Here is a 24,533-nt window from a genome sequence, read left to right as displayed (position 1 = left end):
ATTCTACAGACAAATGCCTCTTGACTATTTTTGGGGGGTATACTTATCAGAAAGGTAGATAGATGACTTTAGGCAATATGCGATAAGTTGGTCAGCAAAGTCACCTCATACAATACACAAAAATTAACTTAAAATGGATCAAAGAGCTAAATCTAAAAGTAAAAACTATAACACCAAAAATAAAACATAAAGGAAAACTCGTGATTTGGGGGTTAAGTAAATATTTCTTGGGACACAAAAAGCATGAATCATAAAAGTTAAAAATTTGATAAATGGGACTTTATCAAAATTTAAAGCTTTTAAACAGACACCATTAAGAAATGAAGGAAAGACACAATAGTAAGAATATTCACAATACAAATATCTGAATATATATATTTTCAATCTTCCTAAAACAATTATAAGACAGCTCAATTTTTAAAAGGGGCAAAATATTTGAACATACATTTTACAAAAGAAGATATATAAGTGGCCAGAAAGCAGATGAAAAGATTCTCAACATAACTGATTATTAAGGAAACACATATTAAAACCACAAGAGATACCACTACAACATTAGAATAGCTCTAGTTAAAAAGAATGACATATCAAGTGTTGGTGAAGACATGAAGCAATTAGAACTTATATTCTGCAGGTGAGACTGTAAAGTGGTTCAATGTACTTTGAAAAACTGGCAGTTTCTTACAAAGCTAAAAATACTCATCTATTCCAGTTTTAAGTATTCAACTGAGAAAAATAAAAACAAAATGTTCACACAAAGTGTTATACACAAATATTCAGAAAGGCTTTATTCACAATAGACAAAATATGAAATGACCCATGTGTCCAAATCGTAAATAGATAAACAACAGGTAGTATATCCACACAATGTAACACTATTCAGTAATGGAAATGAATGAACTTACTGATACAGGTAATAATATGGATGAACCTCAAAATCATTATATGGACAGACAGAAACTAGATACAAAGAATGCATATTGTGTGACTCCATTTATAAAAAAATTTTTAAATGCAAACTAATTTAGAGTGACTCAGGCAATCAATGATTGGCTGGGGCCAGGATCAAAAGAAGAGGGTGAAAGAGAATTCTGTATCTTGAGTGAGGTGGTAGTTTTATAGGGTATACCACTGTCAAAATTCATCAAAGTGTACTTTTTAAATGGATGCAATTTTTACATAAAATATATCTCAATGAGAATTTTTCAGAAAGTAACCCAGAGTTCTGGAGGAAGTAATCTTATATAAATAAGTCATAAGTAAACTAAAAAATGAAGAATTAATTGGCGAATTTTAACAGACTGAAAACAGCATGTGTCAGGATTAATGAACTTGTAGAAATTATCCAATTGAACCTCAAAGAGGAAGATGGGTTAAAAGAACCTAACAGAGTAAGAGAAATATGAGACAAATGAAGTTCTAGGGAATGGAGGGAAGACAGAATAAGAAAGATGCAGTCATTTGAGAAACAGTGACTAGAAAGGTTACCAAACTGATGAAAGACAATAACCATTGCTAAACATTCTGAATACAAACAAAGAGACTAAAACTAAAGGGGTGGCAAAAACTATACCATGCTAACACCCATCAATTGAAAACTGGAGTTTTATTAACATCAGACACATTACATTTCAGAGCAAAGAATGTTACTAGCAATAGAGTGTCATTTCATAATTAAAAAGGGTCAATTCATGAAAGAGAAAACATAAAAATCTGAATTATTGCATCTTAATTATTCTACCATTCTATTTATGCTCTTAATAACAGAGCTTCAAAATACATGAAGCAAAAACTGATAAATTGGGGATTACCAGTTTTCAATAATCTTAATGTAAAGACATATCTGTAGCTTATTATTTTTATATAAATTTTTAATTCATCATTTAAGATACAATAATAAAAATAATTTTAAAAATACATAATACATCACAACCACTAGGGATTTATTACAGGAATAAAAGGATATTCTAAAATTTAAAAATTCTATTGGTGCAATTCACATTAACAGAATGAAAAAATGGGGAAAAGCACAGTCATCTCAATAGGTAAAGAAAGCACATTTAATAAAACATGAATTCTTGATTTAAGCAAAGAAATCCTCAACAAAGTAGAAGTGGAAGGCAAGTTCCTTGATCTTAAAAAGGTTATCTAGTAATAAAACCTTAAGCTACACCATTCTCAATGGCAAAATTGTCAAAACTTTCTCCCCAAGGTCAAAAACAAGATGAGAATGTCCACTACTGCAGTTTTAATTCACCATTGTGCTGGAGGGCCTAGACAGTGCTATAAGACTAGAAAGAGAAATAAAATATATAAGATTGGTAATAAAAAGTAAAACAGATTTTGTTTAAAAATTATATGGTTGTGAAGAGAAAATCTGAAAAGATATCAACTATTTGAACCAGTAAATAAATTTAGCAACAAGCTCTTTAGATAAAAGGCTGACATATGAAAAAGTCATATTTCTATATACTAGCAAGAAATGATCAAAACAAAATTTTTAAAAATACCACATAGTAGAATCAAAAAATCAAATATCTAGGAACAAATTTAAGATAAGTTCTATAAGGCTAATATTGACTAGTACAAAATATTGTGAGTTTGTACTATAAAGAAAAAATAAAGATAACCTAAATGGAGAACTATATCATGTTTATGAATCAAAAGACTAAATATTGATAAAATATCAATTTCCCTTATTTTGATCTATAGATTTAAGACAAATCTAATCAAAACCCCAGCAGGAATATTTAGTGAACATTGACAGGCTGAACCTTAAATTCATACAGAAATGCAAAAAAACCTAAAATAGTCAAAACAATTGTAAAAAAGAATAAAGTTGGAGAATTTATACCATCAGAGTTCAAGACCTGCTACAGTAATTAAGACAGTGGAGTGTTGGTGCAAGGATAGACAAATAGACCAATGGAACAAAACAGAGTCCAGAAAAACATCCCTACTTATAAAGTCACTTGGTTTATGACAAAAGTATCACTACAATTCAGCAGGGAAATAATAGTCTTTTTCATTAAATGGTGCTTTGACAACTGCATATTCCTATGGGAAAAACAATAAGCCCTACCTCACATCAAACCCAAAAATTAGTTCAAGGTGGATCATATATCTAAATGTGAAAGCTAAAAAAATAAAGCTCTAAAAGAAAACATTAGAGAGTAACTTCACAACTTTGAGGTAGGCAAAGATTTCTTGAACATAACAGAAAAAGCACTAATCTTAAAAGACAAAGCTGATGATTTGACTTCATTAAAATTAAAAATTTCTATTACCAAAACCCATCAATAAGAAATCAAATAGGCAAATCGCAAACTGGGAAAATATGTCTATTGGCAATACATATATCTGATAAAGGATTATATCTATAATATATAAAGAACAAAGATCAATAATAAAAAAATGTTTTTAAAATGGGCAAAATACTAGAACAGGCCCTTCTCAAAAAAGGAAGCTAAACATACCATACGATGCAGCAATTCCACTCCTAAGTATATCCTCCCCTAAATAACATATCAAGTGCATATGTCTGTAAAAACTTATACAAGAATGTTTATAGCAGCTTTATTCCTAAAAGCCAGAAACTGGCAACAATCTAAAATATCCATTAATAGTGAATAGATAAACAAATTATGGTATATTTATACAATGGAACATGACACGACAATAAAAAGAGGAAGAAACTACTGATATGCGCAACACAGATAAATTTCCAAAATATTATGATGAGCAAAAGAAGAGAAATGCAAGAGTACAAACTATACATTACATTTATACGAAGCTGAAGAACCAGCAAACTAATTTATGTGTTAGAAGTCAGAAAACTTACCTTTAGGATGTCAACTGGGAGGTAACACAGAGTTTGCCTGGGGTGTATCTTGTATCTTGTTCTGTATCTTGATGTGGGTGGTAGCTATAGAAGTATATACATCTATAAAAAAAAATACAGACATGCTTAAGATTTATTGTGCCATGTGTAAATTAAACTCTAATTTTTAAAAAGTATTGGTCAGGGTGCACATATTATTTGACACGTTGCATGCACAGGCTTTATGCAGCATACTCTTTGGTATCAGGGCACTTGAAAATTAAACCTTCTTACTCCGATCTAGGTTCACAAATAAACAGACTGACTAAGAGCTTAGGTTTGAGAGTCAATCCTTCAACAAACATTTCTTGAGTGCCTTATTGTATGCCAGGCTGTGTTCTACTCAGTGGGATAATAAACAGTAAATAACACAGCCAAGACCCTGCCCTCACAGAGATCATACATAGCCTAGTGGAAGATACAGAAAACAAAATATAAATAATGTAATAGTAGTTACTACAAAGAAAAATAAGGCAGGACAATTGGACACGAAGAGAAGAGGCTACTTTAGAAAGGCTTCTCTAAGACATCTGAATGATGTAAAGAAGCCAGCAAACTAAACTGTAGGCCTTTAATTTTCTATTCTGGAAAGCTTGGACAAGCTACTCAACTTTTCTGAGTCTTAGTTTCATCATTAGTAAAATGCAGATTATAATAACTCCAGGATGTATTAAGGACTGAATGAGATAACATGTAAAGTGCTAACACAGAATCTGACGTATCATAAGGACACAATAAATAATAATTTCTTAAATCATAAAATAAAATGCAAACAGAATGAATACATCAGGACTATAGGGTATGAGCTTTTTCTATTCTTCTACATATACAATGTAAGTGTTCCATTAACATTTGGGGTTTACAGTATTTGAATCTAACACCTGTTTTGCAGTGAGTCTGTTTCAATACAGCTCTAGCACAGAAAAAGAAGGGATTAGAAAATGGGGAAGCTGGAGAACAAGAATTGGCTAAGAAAAGCAGTGGGATAGAATCAGAGTAGTTATTCTAAACAGACAGCTCACTTTTCCAAGTTCAGGTCATCATAGGATACAAAATTGAGATGACAAAATTATCCTTCAATAGTGCAGGAGAAATAGATGTCCTCAGGAAAAAAAAAAAAAAAAAACTGAAAGAATTCGTAACCAGCAGATCTGCCCTACGAAAAAATGCTAAAAGAAGTTCTTCAAGAAGGAAAATAATATAGGTCAGAAACTCAGTGTATTGGATAATTATAGCGTATGGATAAGTGAAATGAATGACAGCAATGCCATAAAGGATGGGACAAAGGAACTGAGGATTCTCTAAGTTACCTGCACTACATGGGAAATAAAAGTGTTATTTGAAAGTGAACTTATATTAGTTAAAAATGTATATTGTTTGCTCAAATTTTTCTGTAAATCTAAAATTGTTCTAAAATAAAGCCTATTAATAATAAAAAAATTGAGATGAGCCAGATAACAAGCTAAACAATTAAATAGCCATGGTTGAATCTAAACTTCTGCATACATATTTCACACCTTTGTTCATCCTGCTTCCTCCACCTGGAATACTCTCCCTCTCTCCATCCCCAGCCCACTACCTCCAATTCCTAGAAGGCACTGTGCTTTCTCAAGCTTCTATACCTCTCTAGTGGTTCTTTCTTAAATCGGAAGTTCCCTCCTAATTTCTATCATGTCCTTGTGCTCCAGCCTCAGCTATTGTTAGGAAATCTTGGCCTCCCTATCTGTACGGGGAGTTTAGGTTTCCCTCATCTGGGCTCACATTTCTCATCTCCAATAGAAACTGAATATTTCTTGAATGATTGTTATGCAAAAGCACTTTGTAGACAGGCTTTTGAAAGTTTCCCCAAGATTCATATCACACTATCTATATGTTAAATCACCATCTGGTGGTGAAAGAAGATTACATCATCAAGATGTGCTTCAATACTGTTTTCAGAGAGCTTTAAAAGGTCCTGTTAGATGAAAAAGAAATGATGACTTGTATGTAGATATATCTACTGCCAAAAACCAGTTTTTCCTGAGGAAACGTTTCCTGCTCTTTTACCTACTCATATTTTCATCACTTTCCTCCCCATTTCCTCCTATCCTTACTCCTAAATGCATTTCTCCAGCATTTCAACTCATCCATTGAAAATACAATTCTGGTTGTCATTTGTTTTGTTTTGGCTGCCCTAAGAGCATCTAGATTTCCTTTCTGAACTTACACATCCAGACAGTGTGTAATCTTGATGGGGTGCTAATTTCTGGTGACCATATTCCATTACTGAGCTGAAGAAAACAGATCCTTGCCCTCCATAGCTCAGCAGCACCAGTGGCCACACATGTGACCCAATTTCAGTTATCTGATACTCTTTCTTGGGCCCAGATTGTTTAGCCAGTGACATAGGAATAGGAAAGTCTGGAATATATGCACGGCAGGGATGGTGCGCTTTCCTCACTATCCTGCTTTATAGCGATTGCCAGGGTTCCTAATGCCCAGTCCTCCACAATCCCCTTGAATCCTGCCCATTTCTAAGTCTGATTCTCTCAGCTCCCATCACTCTGTGAGCTTCCTAATACTCTTCCAGAAACTCTCTTCTCTTTAAGTTAGCTCAACTCACCATCCTGGGTCTTGTCTGCTTACAAGTTAGACTAGAGTAGAGGCAAAAAATGAGGTTACCGATCCTCCCACTGCATTACCAGAGAATAAACTTGAGGATTAAAGAGAAACACTTAAATCCTATCTTTAGTCAGGCGGTTTAAGCAGCCACGTGCAGTTAATGTGAGGGTCCTTTGAAATGAAAAACAGAAAAAGAAAAGGGCAAATGTCAATAGGAAGATTAGACATTTCCAGTGTAGATTAGATTGGGTAGTCCTAGGATGAAAATTAATCCTCATAATAGCACACCAATTTGAGGTATTTTAGGAGAAAAGCAGCTGCAGCTGGGAAGCACTCAACAGACTCCTCTGCTCTCCTCCACTTTACAGAACCTCTCTGCATACAGAGACAAATGGAAGGGTGGAGGGAAGCAGAAAGAATGCATGTATACATCCAGTGAGTATATCATACAAGAGGATGAGACCCAAAAGAAACTAAGGGCTAAAACTTCTTAATTCTGTGGGCTGAAGAGTGTCTTGTCCAAAAGACAAAGAAACATGGAGAATCTCTCCTATATAGGAGAGATTCACTTTGTTGCTTATGTAGTGAGGGTCTCCTCTACTCTTGTGAAAGGAAGGGAAAGTGAACTAGACCAAAAGCCAAATGCCTGCTCCCTGCCTATAGACTCTATATGACTTTGAAACACTCATAAAAACAGCTTGAAGTTCTATAATGGTCTAGTGTGTATTCAGAGAAAAGAACTTATTTGAAACAGGAAAACATAAACGTACTACATGGCTGCTAATAGCTTATTAAATTTTTCTTTCATGGATCATGATTTTGGTGTATCTAAAAAGTCATTGCCACATCTAAAGTCCAGATTTTCTGTTATCTTTTAGTTTTATAGTGTTGTGTTTTATATTTAGCTCTATCATCTATTTTAGGTTGATTTTTGTAAAGGGTGTAAGGTCTGCATCTAGATTCATTTTTTTGCATGTGGATGTTTGTTGTACCAGCACGATTTGTTGTAGAGACTATCATTGCTTCACTGTATTGCCTTTGTTCCTTTGTCAAAGATTAGTAGACTGTATTTATGAGGGTCTATTTCTGGGCTCTCTGTTGTTTCACTGATCTCTTTGTCTATTCTTTTGCCAATACTACACTGTCTTGATTATTGTAGCTTTAGAATAAACTTTGAAATTGGGAACTACCAGTCCTCCAACTTGGTTCTTTTACAACATTGAATTGGCTCTTCTAGGTCTTTTAGCCCTCCATATGAAATTTATAATCAGTTTGTTGATATCCACAAAGTAACTTGCTGGAATTTTAATGTGATTGCATTAAATCTTTAGGTCAAGTTAGGAAGAATTGACATCTTGCATCTTCCTATCCATAAACTGAATCTCTCTCCATTTATTTAGTTGATTTCTCTCCTCAGTTTTGTCGTTTTCCTCCTATATTATATATATTTTAGGTTTATACCAAGTATTTCATTTTGGGGGATGCTAATGTAAGTAGTAATGTTTTTAATTTCAAATTCCTCTTGCTCATTGATAGTATATAAGAAAGTGAATGTGTTTTGTATATTAACCTTGTATCATGCAACCTTGCTATAACCATGCAGTAGTTCCAGTTTTTTTTTTCGTTGTCAATTCCTTCAGATTTTCTACATAGATGGTAACGTCATCTACAGAGTTTTATTTCTCCCTTCATAGTCAGTATGCCTTTTCTTTCTTTTTCTTGTCTTATTGCATTAACTACAATACTGAAAAAGGACTGGCAAGAGGGGATATTGTTGTCTTGTTCCTGATCTTAGAAAGGCTTCTAGTTTCTTACAATTAAGTATGATGTTAGCTGTAGGTTTTCATAGATGTTCTTTAATAAGTTGAGGATGTTCTCCTCTAATCCTAGTTTAATGAAGAGTTTTTATCATAAATGGGTATTGGTTTTGTCAAATGCTTTTTCTGCATCTATTGATATAATCATGTGGTTTTTATCTTTTAGTCTATCAATGTGATGGATTACATTAACTGATTTTCAAATGTTGAACTGGCCTTGCATACCTGGAATAAATTTCACTAGGTTGTAGTGTATAATTGTTTTTATACTTTGTTGGATTCAATTTGCTAATATTTTGTTGAGAATTTTTGCATCTGCATTCATGAAAGATATTGGCCTTTAGTTTCTTTTCTTGTAGTATCTTTTTCTGCTTTTGGTATCTGGGTGATGCTGGTCTCAGAATGAATTAGGAGGTATCACCTCTGCTTCTATCTTCCAGTAGAGACTGCAGATAATCGGTATAATTCCTTCTTCAAATGTTTGGTAGAATTCACTAGTAAACTCATCTTAGATATGACACCAATAGCATAAGTAACAAAAGATAAAAAGATAAATTAGACGATACCAAAATTAACAACTGTGCTTCAACTAATACTCTCATCAAGAAAATGAAGACAACCTATAGAATGGTAGAAAATATTTGCAAATCAAATATTTGATTAGGGACTTGTATCCAGAATATATAATGAATGCTTACAAATCAACAATAAAAAGACAAATACCCAATTGAAAAATGGGCAAAGGATTGGAACATTTTTTCCGAAGAACATAAACAAATGGCCAATAAGTGCATGAAAAGATACTCAATATCATTAGTCATTAGAAATTGCAAATCTAAACCAGAATGAGATACTTTATACTCATTGGAATGGCTACAAGCAAGAGATAATAACTATTGTTGGCAAATATGTGGAGATACTGAAACCCTCATACACTGCTGATGGGAATGTAAAATGGTGCAACTGTTTTGGAAAACAGTTTAGCAGTTCTTCAGAAAGTAAAACAAGAGTTACCACAATAGCCTAGTTAACTCCACTCCTAAGTATATACCCCGGAGAAATTAAAGTATATACCCACATAAAAACTTGTGCATGAATCTTCATAGCAGCATTATTTCATAATAGTTTAAAAGTGTAAATAATCCAATGTCCATAACTGATGTATGGACAAAATAGGCATATTCATACATGAAATATTATCAGCAATAAAAAGAAATGGGTACTGATACATGCTATAACATAGATGAATCTTTAAAACCATTATTCTTAAGGGAAGGGAGCCAGCTACAGACTTCATACTGTATGATTCCATTTATACAAAATACCCCCAAAATGCAAGAACATAGAAAGTAGATTAGTAGTTGCCTGGAGCTGGTGGGAGGAGGGTGCTGGTAGCTAGGGATTAACTACTAATGAGTACAGCACTATTTTTAGAGGGGAGAAGAAAATGTTCTAAAATTGTGATGGTTGAACAAACCTGTGAACATACTAAAAAACACTGAATTGTACACTGAATGTGATGGTATGTGAATTATATCTCAACAAAGCTTTTTTTTAAAAAAAAAATAGGCAAATACTGAAAACAGGTGTATATACAAAAATTATGAAAATAGAAGATGCAGAAATGAAAAATTATTTGACCATTCTAACTGGTGGTTAAAAATGAAAACGTCTTACAATTATGGAACTAAGAAGATAGCCATCCTCTCCAACAAAATTACTTCATGTCAGTTTTCAATTAATTCTTCATGTATTAATTTTGATAATGCAAGTACAAAAACCACAAAGTAATAAGGTAGAACCCATTAGCGATGTATTTGAGTTATGTTGTTCCAGGTTCATACACGACAAGTGATGTAGTTAGTTACATTCACAAGACAATGCCCTTATCTTGTACATATATCAAAACTATGAAGATATGAAACATGTATTTGGGTTTGATATTTTCTCAATATTTTAAATTCCAATGAAGTTCCTTACTATCTTTTGTTCAGTAAATTATTCAAAAAGTGACTTAGAAAATTTTTTTTAAATGGACCTGACCTGCACAGATGGTAAATGGTGTTATTTTTCCTAGTATGCTGAATATAGGTATTAGCTAAAGACTATTTCTTGCCTTTTGATATTTTTGACTTATATTCTTGTCTCCTTTGACAAGTCATGTTTTTTTGCCTTTCCTCAATCCAGGCATAATAAAATTATGAAGATGTCTCGTTTGCCTGAACTCTGGGTTTCTTTCACGTTATGGAAGAAATAATGGGAAAAATTGTTTGTTTTGCATTCTCCAAATTTTAACTAACTCAAAACTACTGTGAGTTCTTCAAAAAATCAAATTTAAAAGAAAAAATCTTGACAAATCATGAGTTCAGTCTTCCTAAACTATGCATGAGAAAAACTTGTTAATGTTTCAATGTACCTTAATCCATTCAAGCAACTATAACAAAATACCACAGACTGGGAAACATATAATCAACAGAAAGTTCTTTCTCACAATTTTAGAGGCTGCAAGTCCAAGATCAAGGTGTCAGTGTGGTCAGGTGAGGACCTTCTTCCAGGCTGCAAACTTTTCTATGTATCTTCACATGGTGTAAGGGGCAAGGGAGCTCTCTTTGGCCTCTTAAAGGTATTAATCTCATTCACAAGGGCTCTAATCACCTTCTAATACCATCTCATTGGGCATTAGGATTTCAGTGTATTTTGTGGGTACATACTCATTCAGACCATGGCTAATGACTGTATACATTTCAAGTAAAAAACACTCATGTTCATGGAAAGACTGATAATAACAACTATCTACAAAAAAATATACTTTATAAATTATAGGCCTAGAGAACTGATGCTGTACATATGTTAGTAGTCTTATAATAATTCATAATAATCTTATAAATCAATTGTGTTATACCTAAATAGTGGATTACAATCTCCTCCATTCTACGAAAACATCATTGTCTGTAACATCCTCAATCCTCAGCATATTTAGTCTTCTGGAAGAGACATCAGAGAAAAACTGCCCTCAATAAAAAATTGGCTGATCAGATACTGTAACCCCCAGCATGGTAGTAAAACTCCAAGATGGTGATTCCTGGATTCATTTTCCCAAATAAATGACAAATATCTTCTCTAGACAGCTGCACGACCATTCCATCAGGAGACTTTAAACCATTAATTCTTAGGAATCCTCCAGAAGCCAAATCTTTGCAGGAAGACTACTCATCAAGGCCTTCAAGTCAAGCAGATGACAACAGAAAGTGGATGGCTTCTGTCCAAGGTTAAAAAAATAACAAGACTAATTTTCTAATACCTTTGTTCCTTTTCCCTCTTTTGCTTATGATGGTTTGGTACATCTTCGAGATCATCTAATGGTTTCTTAATATGCTCTCACATATTTATCATTTTACTCTTAATACTATATGGTCTTTTTTAGTCACTTCAAGTAACGTGAAACTTTTCAATTTTCTCAGACCATAGCTACTCTCTAAACCTACCAAATTCTACTATAAAAAGAAAGATTTAATACTTTTTCCTTTAAATGGAGACCAAGTTTCTCCCAAGGGTCCCTTCTGATACTTGAATTTCCCTCATATCATTAGCCCTAATCTTTATTCTTTTAAAACTGGAACCTTACTCTAAGTCAACAAAATATGTCTGCTGTAACCATTATAGCACTGTCCCAGAACCATGCTCACCAATGGAGGAAACAAATGCTGGAGCTATTCTCCCTGCACTAGTCGTTTTCTCTAAAGACTGTCCAGACTTCTATGGAGGAACTTAACTCCACTGAGAATGTGTCCACCTCAAGAAAACAATTACTGGCTCATTCCTGTTGTGATAAAATACTACTGGTTGGTAATCTAGGTGCCTGGCTTTGCATTCTAGTACAAGAATGATCATTTTGCTTCAATTACATTTTGCTGATGCTTTCTCTGTCCAGTCTTAAAATGCTGTTGTATAGCCACTGTCAAGATACATGATTCAACAACAATCAACCATTGTTAACATGAAGACCTAAGGCTAATGACTATCAATGAATACTTGATACACAATCATAACTCAGTAAATAGCAATAAAAATCTGAATTGATTACAACTCCAGAAGATAATGGTCTATCCTTCAACTTAAGCTGAAGACCAGAAGAAAACAAAATTGAAAGTACAATTTGCAAAAATGTACAACTTACAAAATGCCATCAGTCTACCCAACTTTGACAATGCAAAAAGTTACCTAAGCTCAAACTTTTAGCACCAGTTCAATCAGATGCATATATTTCAAGACCACAAACGGATCTAATGACAATTCTGCACAGGTTTATGTATTCTAAAGATACTGACAATGCCAGTAACTCTCTAGTTTCCAAATTTTCACCAATCTCTGTCAAGACAATCTAAAACTAACTCCAGGCCCCAAACTCCTATATGTACCCTTCCTCTAGAGACACACCACAGCTTTTCTGGTGTTTATACTCCCTTGGTGCAAGGTAATAAACCTAGCTTTGATTTCGTGTGATAATCCTGGTGGTTTTAGTCAATGGGAATCACCAGTATAAATGAGTCAGAGCTCTCTTTTGAATGAGACACAACAGCTTTATCTTCATACGCAAGATAATGAATCCTATATTCTATATAAAAACACCTAACAACATCACAAGTTTAAAATAAAACCTCATCAGTATTAATCATAGCAATTTTGTAAAACAAATACAAATGTATGAATTTGCAGATATAAAAACTGTCAACCTGTGTTAACTGAAAAGACTTGTAATCTTAAGCAATACTAACTGAAAATTTCTCCATATGTAAAAATGTATATTTGATACGTTTTTTCAAAAATTCCCTCAAATTTAATATAATTAAGTTAACTAGTCTAGCAAACCAGTAAAAAAATAAAAGATTATGAATGTAATGGCATTTGGCACACTATGCTTGTGAAAATGCTTTATTTTTAAGTAAAAAAAAAAGTGAATCAGCCAAAACAAAATGTTTTGCCTCTGAATAATATTGTCAGCTTAAAAGACAAAAGTCATTAATGAGGAACATATTTTCATTTTTCGATGTTTTTAATTTTTTATAAAGATTTTAATTAAGCTTCAGTCACTAAGCAGTTTTTAAACTTAGGTTTCATGATCCTTTAGACTTCATGCTTTTTTAAACAGTCATTTATCTTCAAAACATGACAAATTTCAGAATCCACTAAAAATTATTTTATTCAAATTATGTTTTCCAAAAGAGAGGGTTCTGTGCTAGCCGTCTTTGAAAGTTTTCATACCTACAAAAGAAAAAAGATATTTATAAGAAAATTAAAATAGAATCATAATTTGCCAAATGGCTTAACGAAAAGCAAACAATTTTACGTCATTTCCAAAATGCTTAAAAGTTAATCTGAAAGTTTAATGACAAATTTGCAAAAAAGATAGCATAGTGATTTAAGTATAACTGGCTTATATCAAAGAGCATAAATCATAATAAATTCTACTAATTGTTTGTCTTCTACAAATCTGAGAGTCAGAAGGAACCTAAGAAAAAAATCAAACCTAACTCCTCCTTTATTTCACAGATAAGTAGATGAGAGTAATTTGCTCAAAGTCATAACAAAACTCAAACCTGATATATTTCAGTATTAGCCATGCTATATACCATGCTACCAATTCTCAACAAACTCTCTCTATGCATTCCCCACCATTGGGATATCCAAAGTAAAAAGAAATACCCAGAACACAGAAAGAATGGAAAGCTGAGAAAATGTATTTATTAATTACTCATGTACAGGATGCAATATAAAGCACCTTGATGCCTTATAACATGTTTACTTTATTTTATTTATTTATTTTTTAGCGCCTACAGCACCTGGTCTTCCTAGGTGGTCTCCTATCCAAGTACTAACCAGACTCGACCCTATAACATGTTTACTTTAGATCAAGACTTCTTAAAACTATGGAAAAAGAAAGCTAAGAAGGGTTGGGCCTGGTAGTACCTGGATGGGAGACCACCTAGGAAGACCAGGTGCTGTAGGCTTAAAAAAAAAACAGCTATGGAAAAAAGTTTTGATTGGTATTTCAAGCCTCATATGTGGTACTTATTATTCAAAATATAAAAAAATTTACACTCCTTGTGGTCCATAAAACACCCGCAACTGTATTTTTCTGTCTTTATAAATTCAAAATGGCTACTATATAAAAGAATATTTAGGGTAAGAACCATTTTTACTCTGAACTCTACAGTATATACTTTATTATGACATGCAAATGGTAATGTATGCTGATGTCTACAATAAAAGAATATGTTTAAATGTCAAAGAAGAAATACATTCACAGCCAAAAAAATTTATATGGTTACTAAAACCTTTAATATTGGAGACAGAAAATGCCCCATACCATTTCAGAACCACATTTGCTGGAATGAACATTTCCGATGGACTTGGTGTCATCTGGGCCTGAGAGATAGCAAATGATGAAGCAAAATTGTAGAAGTTGTCCAACATCTTTTGTGTGAACTGAAAAGTTAATAATGAACAGATTAGTGGGTTATACTAAATATTCTATTTAGACTTTAATATTTTAAATTGAAAATGTTCCCACATTTAATTCGGTTTTAAGGACTGAGTTCTAAGAAAGTCTAATGCTGAAAATTAAGGGAGGTCATAAAATGACATTATGGCACAAAAATCATAACAATCTGCCTTTCGTACTTTCTTTATAATTCTCAAAGAACTTCTGTTATCAACTGTTTTAAGTTCTTAACATATTTATTTTGGAAAAAAAAAGGGAAAAAAATTTTCCTTCAAAGTATCTTCTTTTATCTCTATCTCTGTTACCAATTATGCCCATCTCCTCAAATACCACCCTCCTCAAATCAAACTATTTCCTCCTATAAAACAGTAACTATGTCTAAGAAGTCTGTTGCCAGAGAGATAAAACTTAAATATAATAAAAGAACAACTGTTTACTTGCCATGAATTGTAAGGAAGAGAAAGGTAACACTATTCCATTTCCTCTATTTCCTGGCCTGTTTCTTCTCATTGATCCTCAAATGGGCAAATCCACTAATATCCTTCACGACTCCTTGGCAGAAGCTAGAAGTAAACTGATTCATATTTCTTGAGAACCAAATGGGTTTAAGTGCTAACCCCAAAAGTAAACAAACTACTAAAGATAATACTACCTTCTAGTCACTCAAAAAGTCTTCCCAGTATCACTTTCGCAGAAACAGAAAACTAGCCAAAAAGACTCCTGCTGTCTCTTTTTTACATGAGAGGAAATGTCTTATTAGTTTTTGTTTAATAATATTAAGATAATTTAATCCAACAGAATCTACCATGAAGGCACCTGAACTAATATCAGAGTCCTGTAAGATCACTAAAAGATCAGTATGGGGGTGGGAGGGAATCGACAACAACCCTCCACACTAGCAACAAAAATTTTTAAATGTAACTTTAAATGAATCCAATTCAGAATAGAAACAAAGTCTATAAAATACCTCAGAAGGATACTGAGACAAACTGATAATAAGATTTCTGGAAAATATTCTAAGACTATTGAGACAGAAAAGAAAACAAAGGAAGGGACTTATCTACCATGTGCAGCAGATAAAACAAGTTCACTGATCAGACGAGCTAATGTGATAATGGCAGCAATTCTCCCCAGATTAAACTTATAAATACAATGTTATTTCAACTAAATTCCAACGAGGTTTTTCATGGAACTCAACAAGCTGATACTAAAATTATTCTGAGGAATACCTAAGCCTATTTTGATGATTAGGAGGAGGGATTTTGCCTACCAGATATTAAGACTTTTACTTGCAAAGGGACAGGCAAATAAACTAACTGGAATAAAAGAAAGAGCCCAGAAACAAACCTAAGCATACGTGGCAATGTGACATATAACAAAGATGCTATTATTCAGAGTAAAAAAAAAAAAACAACTAACTACTCAGTCAATGGAGATAAGATAACTAGTTTTCCATAGGGGAAAAATGAATTTAGATACCGTTCTATACCACATACAAACACAATTCAAGAAGGAAATGTTAAAGCTTTAAGAACTAAGAGCATAACATCACATATCTGGGCAGGAAAGGATTTTTCAAATACAAACAAAACCCCTCACAAATCATCAAGTAAACAACTGAAAAACCTGTCTACATAAAAATATATTAAGTCTATCTGCAAAGGACACCATAAACTATGTTAAAGGCAAGCAACATGCTAGAAGAATAAATTTGCACCATATATAATAGGAGGATTATTATCCAGAACACATAAAAGTCTCTTCCCAAAAAGATAAAATTAAAAAGTACCAAAAATAACACAATATAAAACTGGGTGAACTATGTAAACAGTCAATTCCTATAGAAGAAAATACAAATGCAGACCAAAATGTGAAAAGATGCTCAACTTCACTAGTAGTCAGAAAATATATATCAAAACAACAGATACATTCTAATTTTACCCATCAGGCTGGGCAAAAATTTAAGGTCTGATAAATAAAAGTGAGAATGTATAAACATCTATTGATACAGAAATTAAAAAACCAACTGTGGCTCAAACAATGGCATACTATACAATGAGTAAAACAAACTAGATCTATTCCATGTATCAGCACAGATAAACCTTTAAAATAATGTTGAGTGAACAATAACGGTAAGTAGAAGTTTGTGTAGTATGATAACATTTATATGCATTTTAAATATATACAAAAGAGTAAATTAACAAGAGAGAAAAACAGAGGAACCAGAGAACAAGGGATCCAATAAAAAGAAATAAATTTCTACAGTAATGGTGAAAGGAAATAATACCGTGGCACAGGTATGCAACAGCTGAATAATCAGTCCACAGTAGAGTGAAAAAAAGAGGAAGAGAGTTCTCAAATGTTTCTAAGACAAATTTTAAATTGCTATATTTAAATACATTAAATGGAAATTTACACTTGGCAGAATTTATGCATAAATTAGAAATGGAAACACGAATCCATGCAAAGGAAAAAATGAAGCATTTACTAACCAGGAAAAATGAAGTTACACAAGAAATGTAATCATACCATTACACATGGCTCAGCTCTAAAAATATTTTCCTAATCATAATATTGAAAACTCTGAATATTAATTTAATGAAAATCTATATTGGAAAGGTAGAGAAAAAAAGACATCCATGTTTATTGGGGAGCAGAGAGCTAAGTCATGTTATGTGCCACGTACTGATAAGTCAATAGAAAACACCTACAACAGATAAACAGAGAAAAGTTTAAGTTTTTCTGACATGGAAGAAAATACAGAAAGAAATAGGTAAAAAAATAATAATAATGGGGGAGCAGAATATAAGAACTATAACAGAGGACCGCTGTTTTACATGTGTGGCTATTTGACTTTTTAAACTATGTACATGTACTACTGGTAAAAAACTAAAATGAAATGAGAGTAAGAATATAAACTAGACAAAAAATAAATGTAGGTAGAAGACACATGAAAGTCTTCATACATATCCCACTATACAGAGAGTTCTACAAAGACAGGTATTATTACATTTTGTCTACTCATTTTTATCTATTTGTGCTTAGAAAACACCTGACACAGTAGGTACACAATAAATATTTGCAACCTGTACTTTACTGTATACTTAAAATATTTCACAATAAAATGTTTAATAAAAATACATAAGCTTTATAATACCCCTTTCTCCACAGGAGATAAGTTCCAAGACTCCCAGTAGATGCCTGAAGCTGCAGATAGTACCAAATCCCATATATACTATGTTTTTTCCTATACATAAATACCTATGATAAATTTTAATTTATAAATTATGCAATTTCACAGAAAAAAAATTCATTTTTACTATAGATCTTAGCAACCTCGGCATTTTTTTTTTTTATTAAGTCAAGAACTTTTCACTTCAAGGAAGCACTTTATAACTTCTCTTTGGCAACATCACTACTTATATTTTGGGGCCATGATTAAATAAAATAAGGGTTGAACATAAGCACTGTGATGCCAAGACAGTTGATCTGATAAGCAAGACAGCTATATAAAGCATGGATATACTGGACAAAGGGATGAATTCACATCCCAGGCAAGACAGAAAGGAACGGTGAGAGATTTTATCATGCTACTCAGAACAGCATGCAATTTAAAACTTATGAATTGCTTATTTCTGGAATTTTCCATTTAATATTTACAGACCGCAGCTGACCACAGGTAACTGAAACTGCAAAAAGCAAAACTACAGTTAAGAAAGGACTACTGTAATTTATAAATATACAGAGTGAAATAAATGTCTTGTCCCTCTCCAGGAATAAAATCACTTTGGTATATATTTTCCAGATATTTTTTCAAATACAGTCTATATGAGATACTATAAATAACATTTTACAACTTCTTTTTCAGCACAGTCAATTTTTAAATTATTGAAAAAAATCTGAAGACCCAGACTCTGACATTCTTAATTTAGCCCATTCAAAAAGATCATGTGACAAGCCTGCCTTCAAATTCATGGCAACAACCCTCAAAAGTGTGCTGAGCAGCAAACCCATATGGTTTCCCTAGTCCATTCACCCTCCTCCTCTCCTATCAAACTTATTAGTAATCTTTTTAATTTATATTTCCAATATTTCCTTTCCTCTTGATCTTAGCTGATGACCTCTGCTTCCTATTTTAACTGAGCAAATAGACGGAATCGAGATATCTCTCATAAATTTTCATCGCCAAACTGCATCTGTACCTATACCCATTACTATAAACACTGTCCATTACCCTATCTAGTCAATACCTCCAAATGTGCTCACATTTCCTACTCAAGGACAGCCACTTCTGCAATTCTCCCTGCTCTCCTGCATCATCCTTTTTTCTCTCCCTAATGCTTCATTCCTGTCAGTCAAACAGTATATTATCTCCCATTAGAAACGGAGGTCAGGGGGCAGGGAGGCGAGATGGAATTCCTTGTCTCCACAAGCCTTCTCAAGTAACCAAACTATCTGCCTGCCGTCCTTCATAACAAAACTCATCAAGAGCCATCTACATTCGCCGTTTCCATTTCTTCCTCTCCAATTCACTCAGACTCTCAGACTCAGTCCGAACTCCCCTTCTACCTCTCTGAACTCTACTCAAAGTTGTTAATGACTTCTACCTGCTGAATCCAATGGTTAATTCTTAGCCTTCATTATCAGCGATGATACTATTGATCACTTCTTCCTTCTTAAAAACCAGTCTTCACTTAGCTTCCAAAGTACCATTTTGGGACTCCTCCTATTTCAGGCTGCTTCTTTGCTTTTATTTCCTATCGTCTTCTAAGCTTCTCAATTTTGAAATGGCCCTGAGCTCAGTCATTGGTCAACTTTTCTATTTATAGTTACTTCTCTAGTGATCACACTCTCTCAAAACTTTAAATACCATCTCTATACTGATGACTCCCAAATGTGGATCTTTATCCTTGACCTCTTTTTGAACTCTAGACCTGTCACTTCCAATTGGATATCTAACAGACATCCCAAACATAGTATAACCAAAATCCAACTCCTGATTCCACTCCTAACCCATACTTGTTCTTTTCGCAATATTCTTGTGTTCCATTCCTCAAGCCAACATCTTTGGAGCAATAGTTGATGTCTCAAACCTTTATCTCAGACCTCGCATGTGACCCATGCCATGAAACATTACTACTTCTATCTTCAAATGATCTCCAGAAATCAACTACTTTTTATCACCTCTACTTCTATCATACCCTTTGGTTCAAGTCATCATCTCTCATATAAATTTTCGCAAGAGCCTCCTAACAGTTCTTCATTCCATCTTTTCCCCACTAGTTTCTCTCCAGACATAAAAGCGATCTTTTTTAAAATGTAAGTTAGATCAATTTACTCTTCTGCTCAAAACTCTTATGTTTTCTCTTCCAAACAAAATATAAGCCAAAGTCCTTATAAAAGGCAATGAGGGCCTATATAATTTATCCTGCAGCCACCTCCCCCATAATCTCCAACTTCATCTTCCGTATCTCATCCTTGCTCACATTACTCCAGCCACAAGGACCTTCATGATATTCTTCAAACTTTAACAGATTTCTACCTCAGTGCCTTTGTACTAGGTATACTTCTGCCTAGATCATCTTCTCCTTCAGGCCTTTGCCACATAGAAGTTAAAAGTCAACCCTTATTAACGACTCCAAATCAATCTTTAAACTCAGTGACTATACCTGTTAGTTGAAATCAAATCCCAATAAAACCATTTTTACTATGCTTTTAAGTTTTTTTGATAATAGTGCTTTGGTGTTAGTTGCCGGAGAAAAATGTGATTGATTGCTTGAGACTTGTAAATTTTCCTTATATACAATCTCCATTTTTTTTTTAATCATTCTATTAAAATTTTTTACACAGAAAAGGAAAAGTCAACCCATATAAATTATATTACTTTTAAGCTCCATGAGGACAAGGATCTTGCTCTTCAGGTTCACAACTATACACTCACAGCCTAGAATACTAATTGTGAGAGGGAAAGAGGAAAACTTAATATTCGAACCCATTCTTATCACTATAAAAACTTAAGTGTCATAAAAGCATTTACAAATTTTAAAATATAGAGAAAGCTGACAAACTGAAAATATCTGTGGAAGCCAATAATCTGTCATATATGTTTACCTTCATTTTTACATTTTCTACCACCAGGCTAATTTTCAACGTATAGAATTTTTAAATTATTTTAGAAAAGAATGAAATGTGCATTGCATTACCTGAGTGAATGAGTCAACTGAGGATACAGCAGCATTACCTACAGGAGTCTGCTGAGCCAGATTGTCCAATAATTCCACTGAAATTCCAATCTGAGCAACAGATGCAGTTCGGACAATATTCATGGCTCCAAATGGGTGTTGGCTTCCTTCTCCTGAAAGAAACCAACATGTGTCACATATTTCAAGTTTAACTTCCATCCATACAAATTCCTTTGTTAGTATGTGAAGAACTTCTGGCCTAAAAAGTTCTGCTACATGAAAGTTTATCTCTTTTCAGATAAATGTAAAAAGCTATAAAGTTTTTACCGTATTAACAAAGAGTAAAATTTTTACCGTATTAACAAAGAGTAAAATTTTCCCCACCAGAAAAATAGCTGTTATACCTTTCTAAAACTTATTAAAACTACTGCAGCTTATTAAAATGTAAGAAAATTATTTTTTTAAATGAAACTGATAAAATTTCCATTAGAAATAGAAATTAGATAAGTTAGATAAAAGATCCTTAACGCTAATTCTGAGGGAAGGATTTTTTTTAAAGATTTCCAGAATTAGTTTTAACATTTCCTGATTATTCCACTAAAGAAAAATCTTTAAATTGCATTACTGATAAATGACATGGTATATTTTACTAAATGTCATGGATTACCCAACATCTGATGAACTGTTATCAAATAGGCAATAAAGAAATTTGCAGCTTATTCATGAAAGATATTTAATAACTTTTCTCCTTTATGTTTTATAATATATTTCATATTTTCCCCTTTAAAATATATCAAGTATACATCTGATCTTATAAGTGCCAGCTAACTTATACATGGAAAATAGAGGCCAATTTTATTAATCTATATAAGACATAATCAGAAAAGTTAGTCTGATGAGATGAAAAGAACCATACAATGAATAGATTTTTGGATTATCTGATGTTTTTATATGACTATTAAATATTTAAACAGATATTAAAGAACAAAATTCTGAAACAACACACATTCCTAATAACTACATTCAAGTATCAAAACTATTCTTAAATTTTCAAGCATATGAATAAAAACTTATGTATTTTTCTGTGCTTAAAAAACACACACACCTCACTAAACATGACTTATTTTCAGTATTGTTTTAATTTTCACATATTTGTGAATTTTCCACATTTACTTCTATTATTTATAATTTCTATCAATGTGGTTGGAGAACATACTTTCTATGAATTCAATCTTCAAAATATATTGAGACTTGTATTTTGGCCCAATAAATGGTCTATCTAAAGAAACAGTCCATATGTACTTGAGAAGAATGTGTATTCTCCTGTTGTTAGAAGTCTGTTAGGTTTAGGTGACTTAGAGTGTTGTTCAGGTCTCTTATTTCCTTGATGATTTTCTATCTAGTTGTTCTATCCATTACTGAAAGTAGGGTACTGAAGTTTCCACTATTATTGCTAACCTATTTACTTCTCCCTTCAATTCTGTGAGTTTTGCTTCGTGTATTTTGAGGCTCTGCTGTTAGGTGCACATTAAGTTTATACTTATTATATCTTTTCCATGAATTGACCCTTTTATCATTATGTAATGTCCTCCTTCTACCTCTCATAACAATTTTTGCCCTCACTCTATTTAGTCTCATTTTAGTACAGTCACTCCAGCTCTCTCTTGGTTTCTGCTTGTATACACCTTTTTTATCCTTTACTTTCAACCAATCTATATCTTTGAATCAATAGTTTATTTACCCATGTTTATTTAATCATGTTTATTTACCCATTCTGCAAATCTCTGCCTTTTAATTGCAAAGTTTAATTTTGTGTTAAATAGATACTTGCTAGTATACTATTTTAATTCTCCATGATTTCTTTTAATATATATATATTTTGTTATTTTCTTAGTGATTGCACTGGAGATTAAATTAACATCTTAATTTATAACAACTCAGTTTGGATTAATACAAATTTAATTTCAATAGTATACAAAAACTTTGCTCTTATATAAGTCCTCTCCCTTATGTTGCTATTGTCATAAATTACATTTTTATACATAGTATGCCCATGAACACAAGACTTACAGCTTTTGTTTTATGTAGTTGTCTTTTATAACAGGTTGGAAAAAAAGGAGGAGTTATAAACAAAATGTACATTAATACTGACTTTTATAATTACCTAGTTACCTTTACCTGTGTTCTTTTTTTCCTTCATGTGAATTCAAATTACTATCTCATGTCCTCTTATTTCAATCTAAAGTACTCCCTTTAGCATTTCTTGTAGGATGGGTCTTTTGGGAATGTCATTTCTCCTTCATTTCTGATGGACAGTTTTGATAGAGAATTTGACTAATAGCTTTTTACTTTCAGTCCTTTACATATGTAATCCCACTGCCTTCTAGATTCCATTGTTTCTGGTGAGAAATAGTTATAATCTTAAGGATCCTTGTATGTGATGAGTTGCTCCTCTTGCTGCTTTCAAGACGTTCTTTGTTTTTGGCAGTTTGATTATATGTCTTGGCATGGTTTATCCTACTTGGAGTTCATTGAGCTTTTTAAGCGTGTAGATTGTTTTTTCATGAAATTTAGAAAGTTTTAGGGTCTTATTTCTTAAATATTCTTTCCACTCCTTGTCTCCTCTCTAGGACTCTGATTATACATATGTTGGTATACTTTATGGTGTCTCATAGATCTTTAAAGCTCTGTTCATTCTCTTCATTCTTTTTTCTTTCTGTTCTTCAAATAGACATTTCAAATGAACTATCTTCAAGTTTGTTGATTCTTCTGCCTACTCAAATCTGCTATTAAAATCCTCTAGAGAATTTTGTTACTGTACTTTTTTTTTTTTAATTATTATTTATGCCGACAGCACCTAGTTTTCCTAGGTGGTCTCCCTTCCAAGTACTAACCAGGCCTGACCCTGCTTAGCTTCCGAGATCAGACATCGGGCTTGTTTAGGGTGGCATGGCTGTGGCCCCACTGGGGCACGAACCCAGACTTTCTGCATGTAAAGCAGACATGCTAACTGCTACACTATGGAACCACGTCCATTACTTTATTTTTTAGCTCTATAATTTGTATTTAGCTCCTTTTATAATTTATCAATATACTCTATTTGATGATACATCATTCTTGGGATTTCTTTCAGTTCTTAAGCACATTTGAGACAATTTACTTAAAGTTTGACTGTAAGTCCGTCCAATGTTTGTGCTTCTTAGAGACAGTTTCTGTTCATTTCTTCTGTGAAATGGTCTTACTTTCTTGTTTTTTTGCATGCCTCATTACTTTTTCTAGAAAACTGGATGTTGACTATTATAATGTGGTAACTCTAGCAATCACATGTTCCCCTCCCTTTCAGTGTTTACTGTTACTTTTTGCTGTAATTGTTTCTTTTTTAATGACTTTTCTGAATACTGCAAAGTTTGTATTTTTTGTCATGGGTGACCACTGAAGTCTCTATTAGCTTAGTGGTCAGCTAGTAATTGGAAAGAAATTTCCTTAAAATCCTAGAATCAAAAACTTCTCCCAGTCTTTGCAGATGGTCTCTGTGTGTTGGGACATACCTT

The 24,533-nt window shown here is 33.0% G+C and overlaps 2 protein-coding genes across 4 annotated transcripts in view; both read right to left on the bottom strand.

The window, feature by feature from the left end:
• Window positions 1-13,219, bottom strand: part of CCDC81 (coiled-coil domain containing 81) — a 56,786-nt gene extending 43,567 nt beyond the window's left edge. Inside the window, exons 1-2 of the mRNA XM_023532478.1 lie at window positions 11,201-13,219; window positions 3,842-3,943 (exon numbers count right to left, since the gene is read on the bottom strand). The gene's annotated coding sequence lies outside the window, so the exon portion shown is untranslated. The remainder of the gene's footprint in view (window positions 1-3,841; window positions 3,944-11,200) is intronic.
• Window positions 13,220-13,332: 113 nt separating this feature from the next.
• Window positions 13,333-24,533, bottom strand: part of HIKESHI (Hikeshi, heat shock protein nuclear import factor) — a 36,537-nt gene continuing 25,336 nt past the window's right edge. For 2 of the 3 annotated variants that reach the window (XM_011363266.2, XM_023532482.1), the window contains exons 3-5: window positions 21,004-21,155; window positions 14,666-14,784; window positions 13,333-13,560 (exon numbers count right to left, since the gene is read on the bottom strand). In XM_011363266.2, coding sequence (XP_011361568.1) covers window positions 13,506-13,560; window positions 14,666-14,784; window positions 21,004-21,155 — 326 coding nt within the window. In that variant the 3' untranslated portion in view covers window positions 13,333-13,505. Of the gene's footprint in view, window positions 13,561-14,665; window positions 14,785-15,241; window positions 15,375-21,003; window positions 21,156-24,533 lie in introns of those variants that run through there. The other variant, XM_023532481.1, reaches the window with a different exon arrangement.

The sequence above is a fragment of the Pteropus vampyrus genome, unplaced genomic scaffold (genome assembly GCF_000151845.1).
Source record: "Pteropus vampyrus isolate Shadow unplaced genomic scaffold, Pvam_2.0 Scaffold84, whole genome shotgun sequence".
Classification (NCBI taxonomy): Eukaryota; Metazoa; Chordata; class Mammalia; order Chiroptera; family Pteropodidae; genus Pteropus; species Pteropus vampyrus.
The sequence above is the reverse complement of the archived record's forward strand: the minus strand, read 5'-3'. Positions and strand labels throughout refer to the sequence as shown.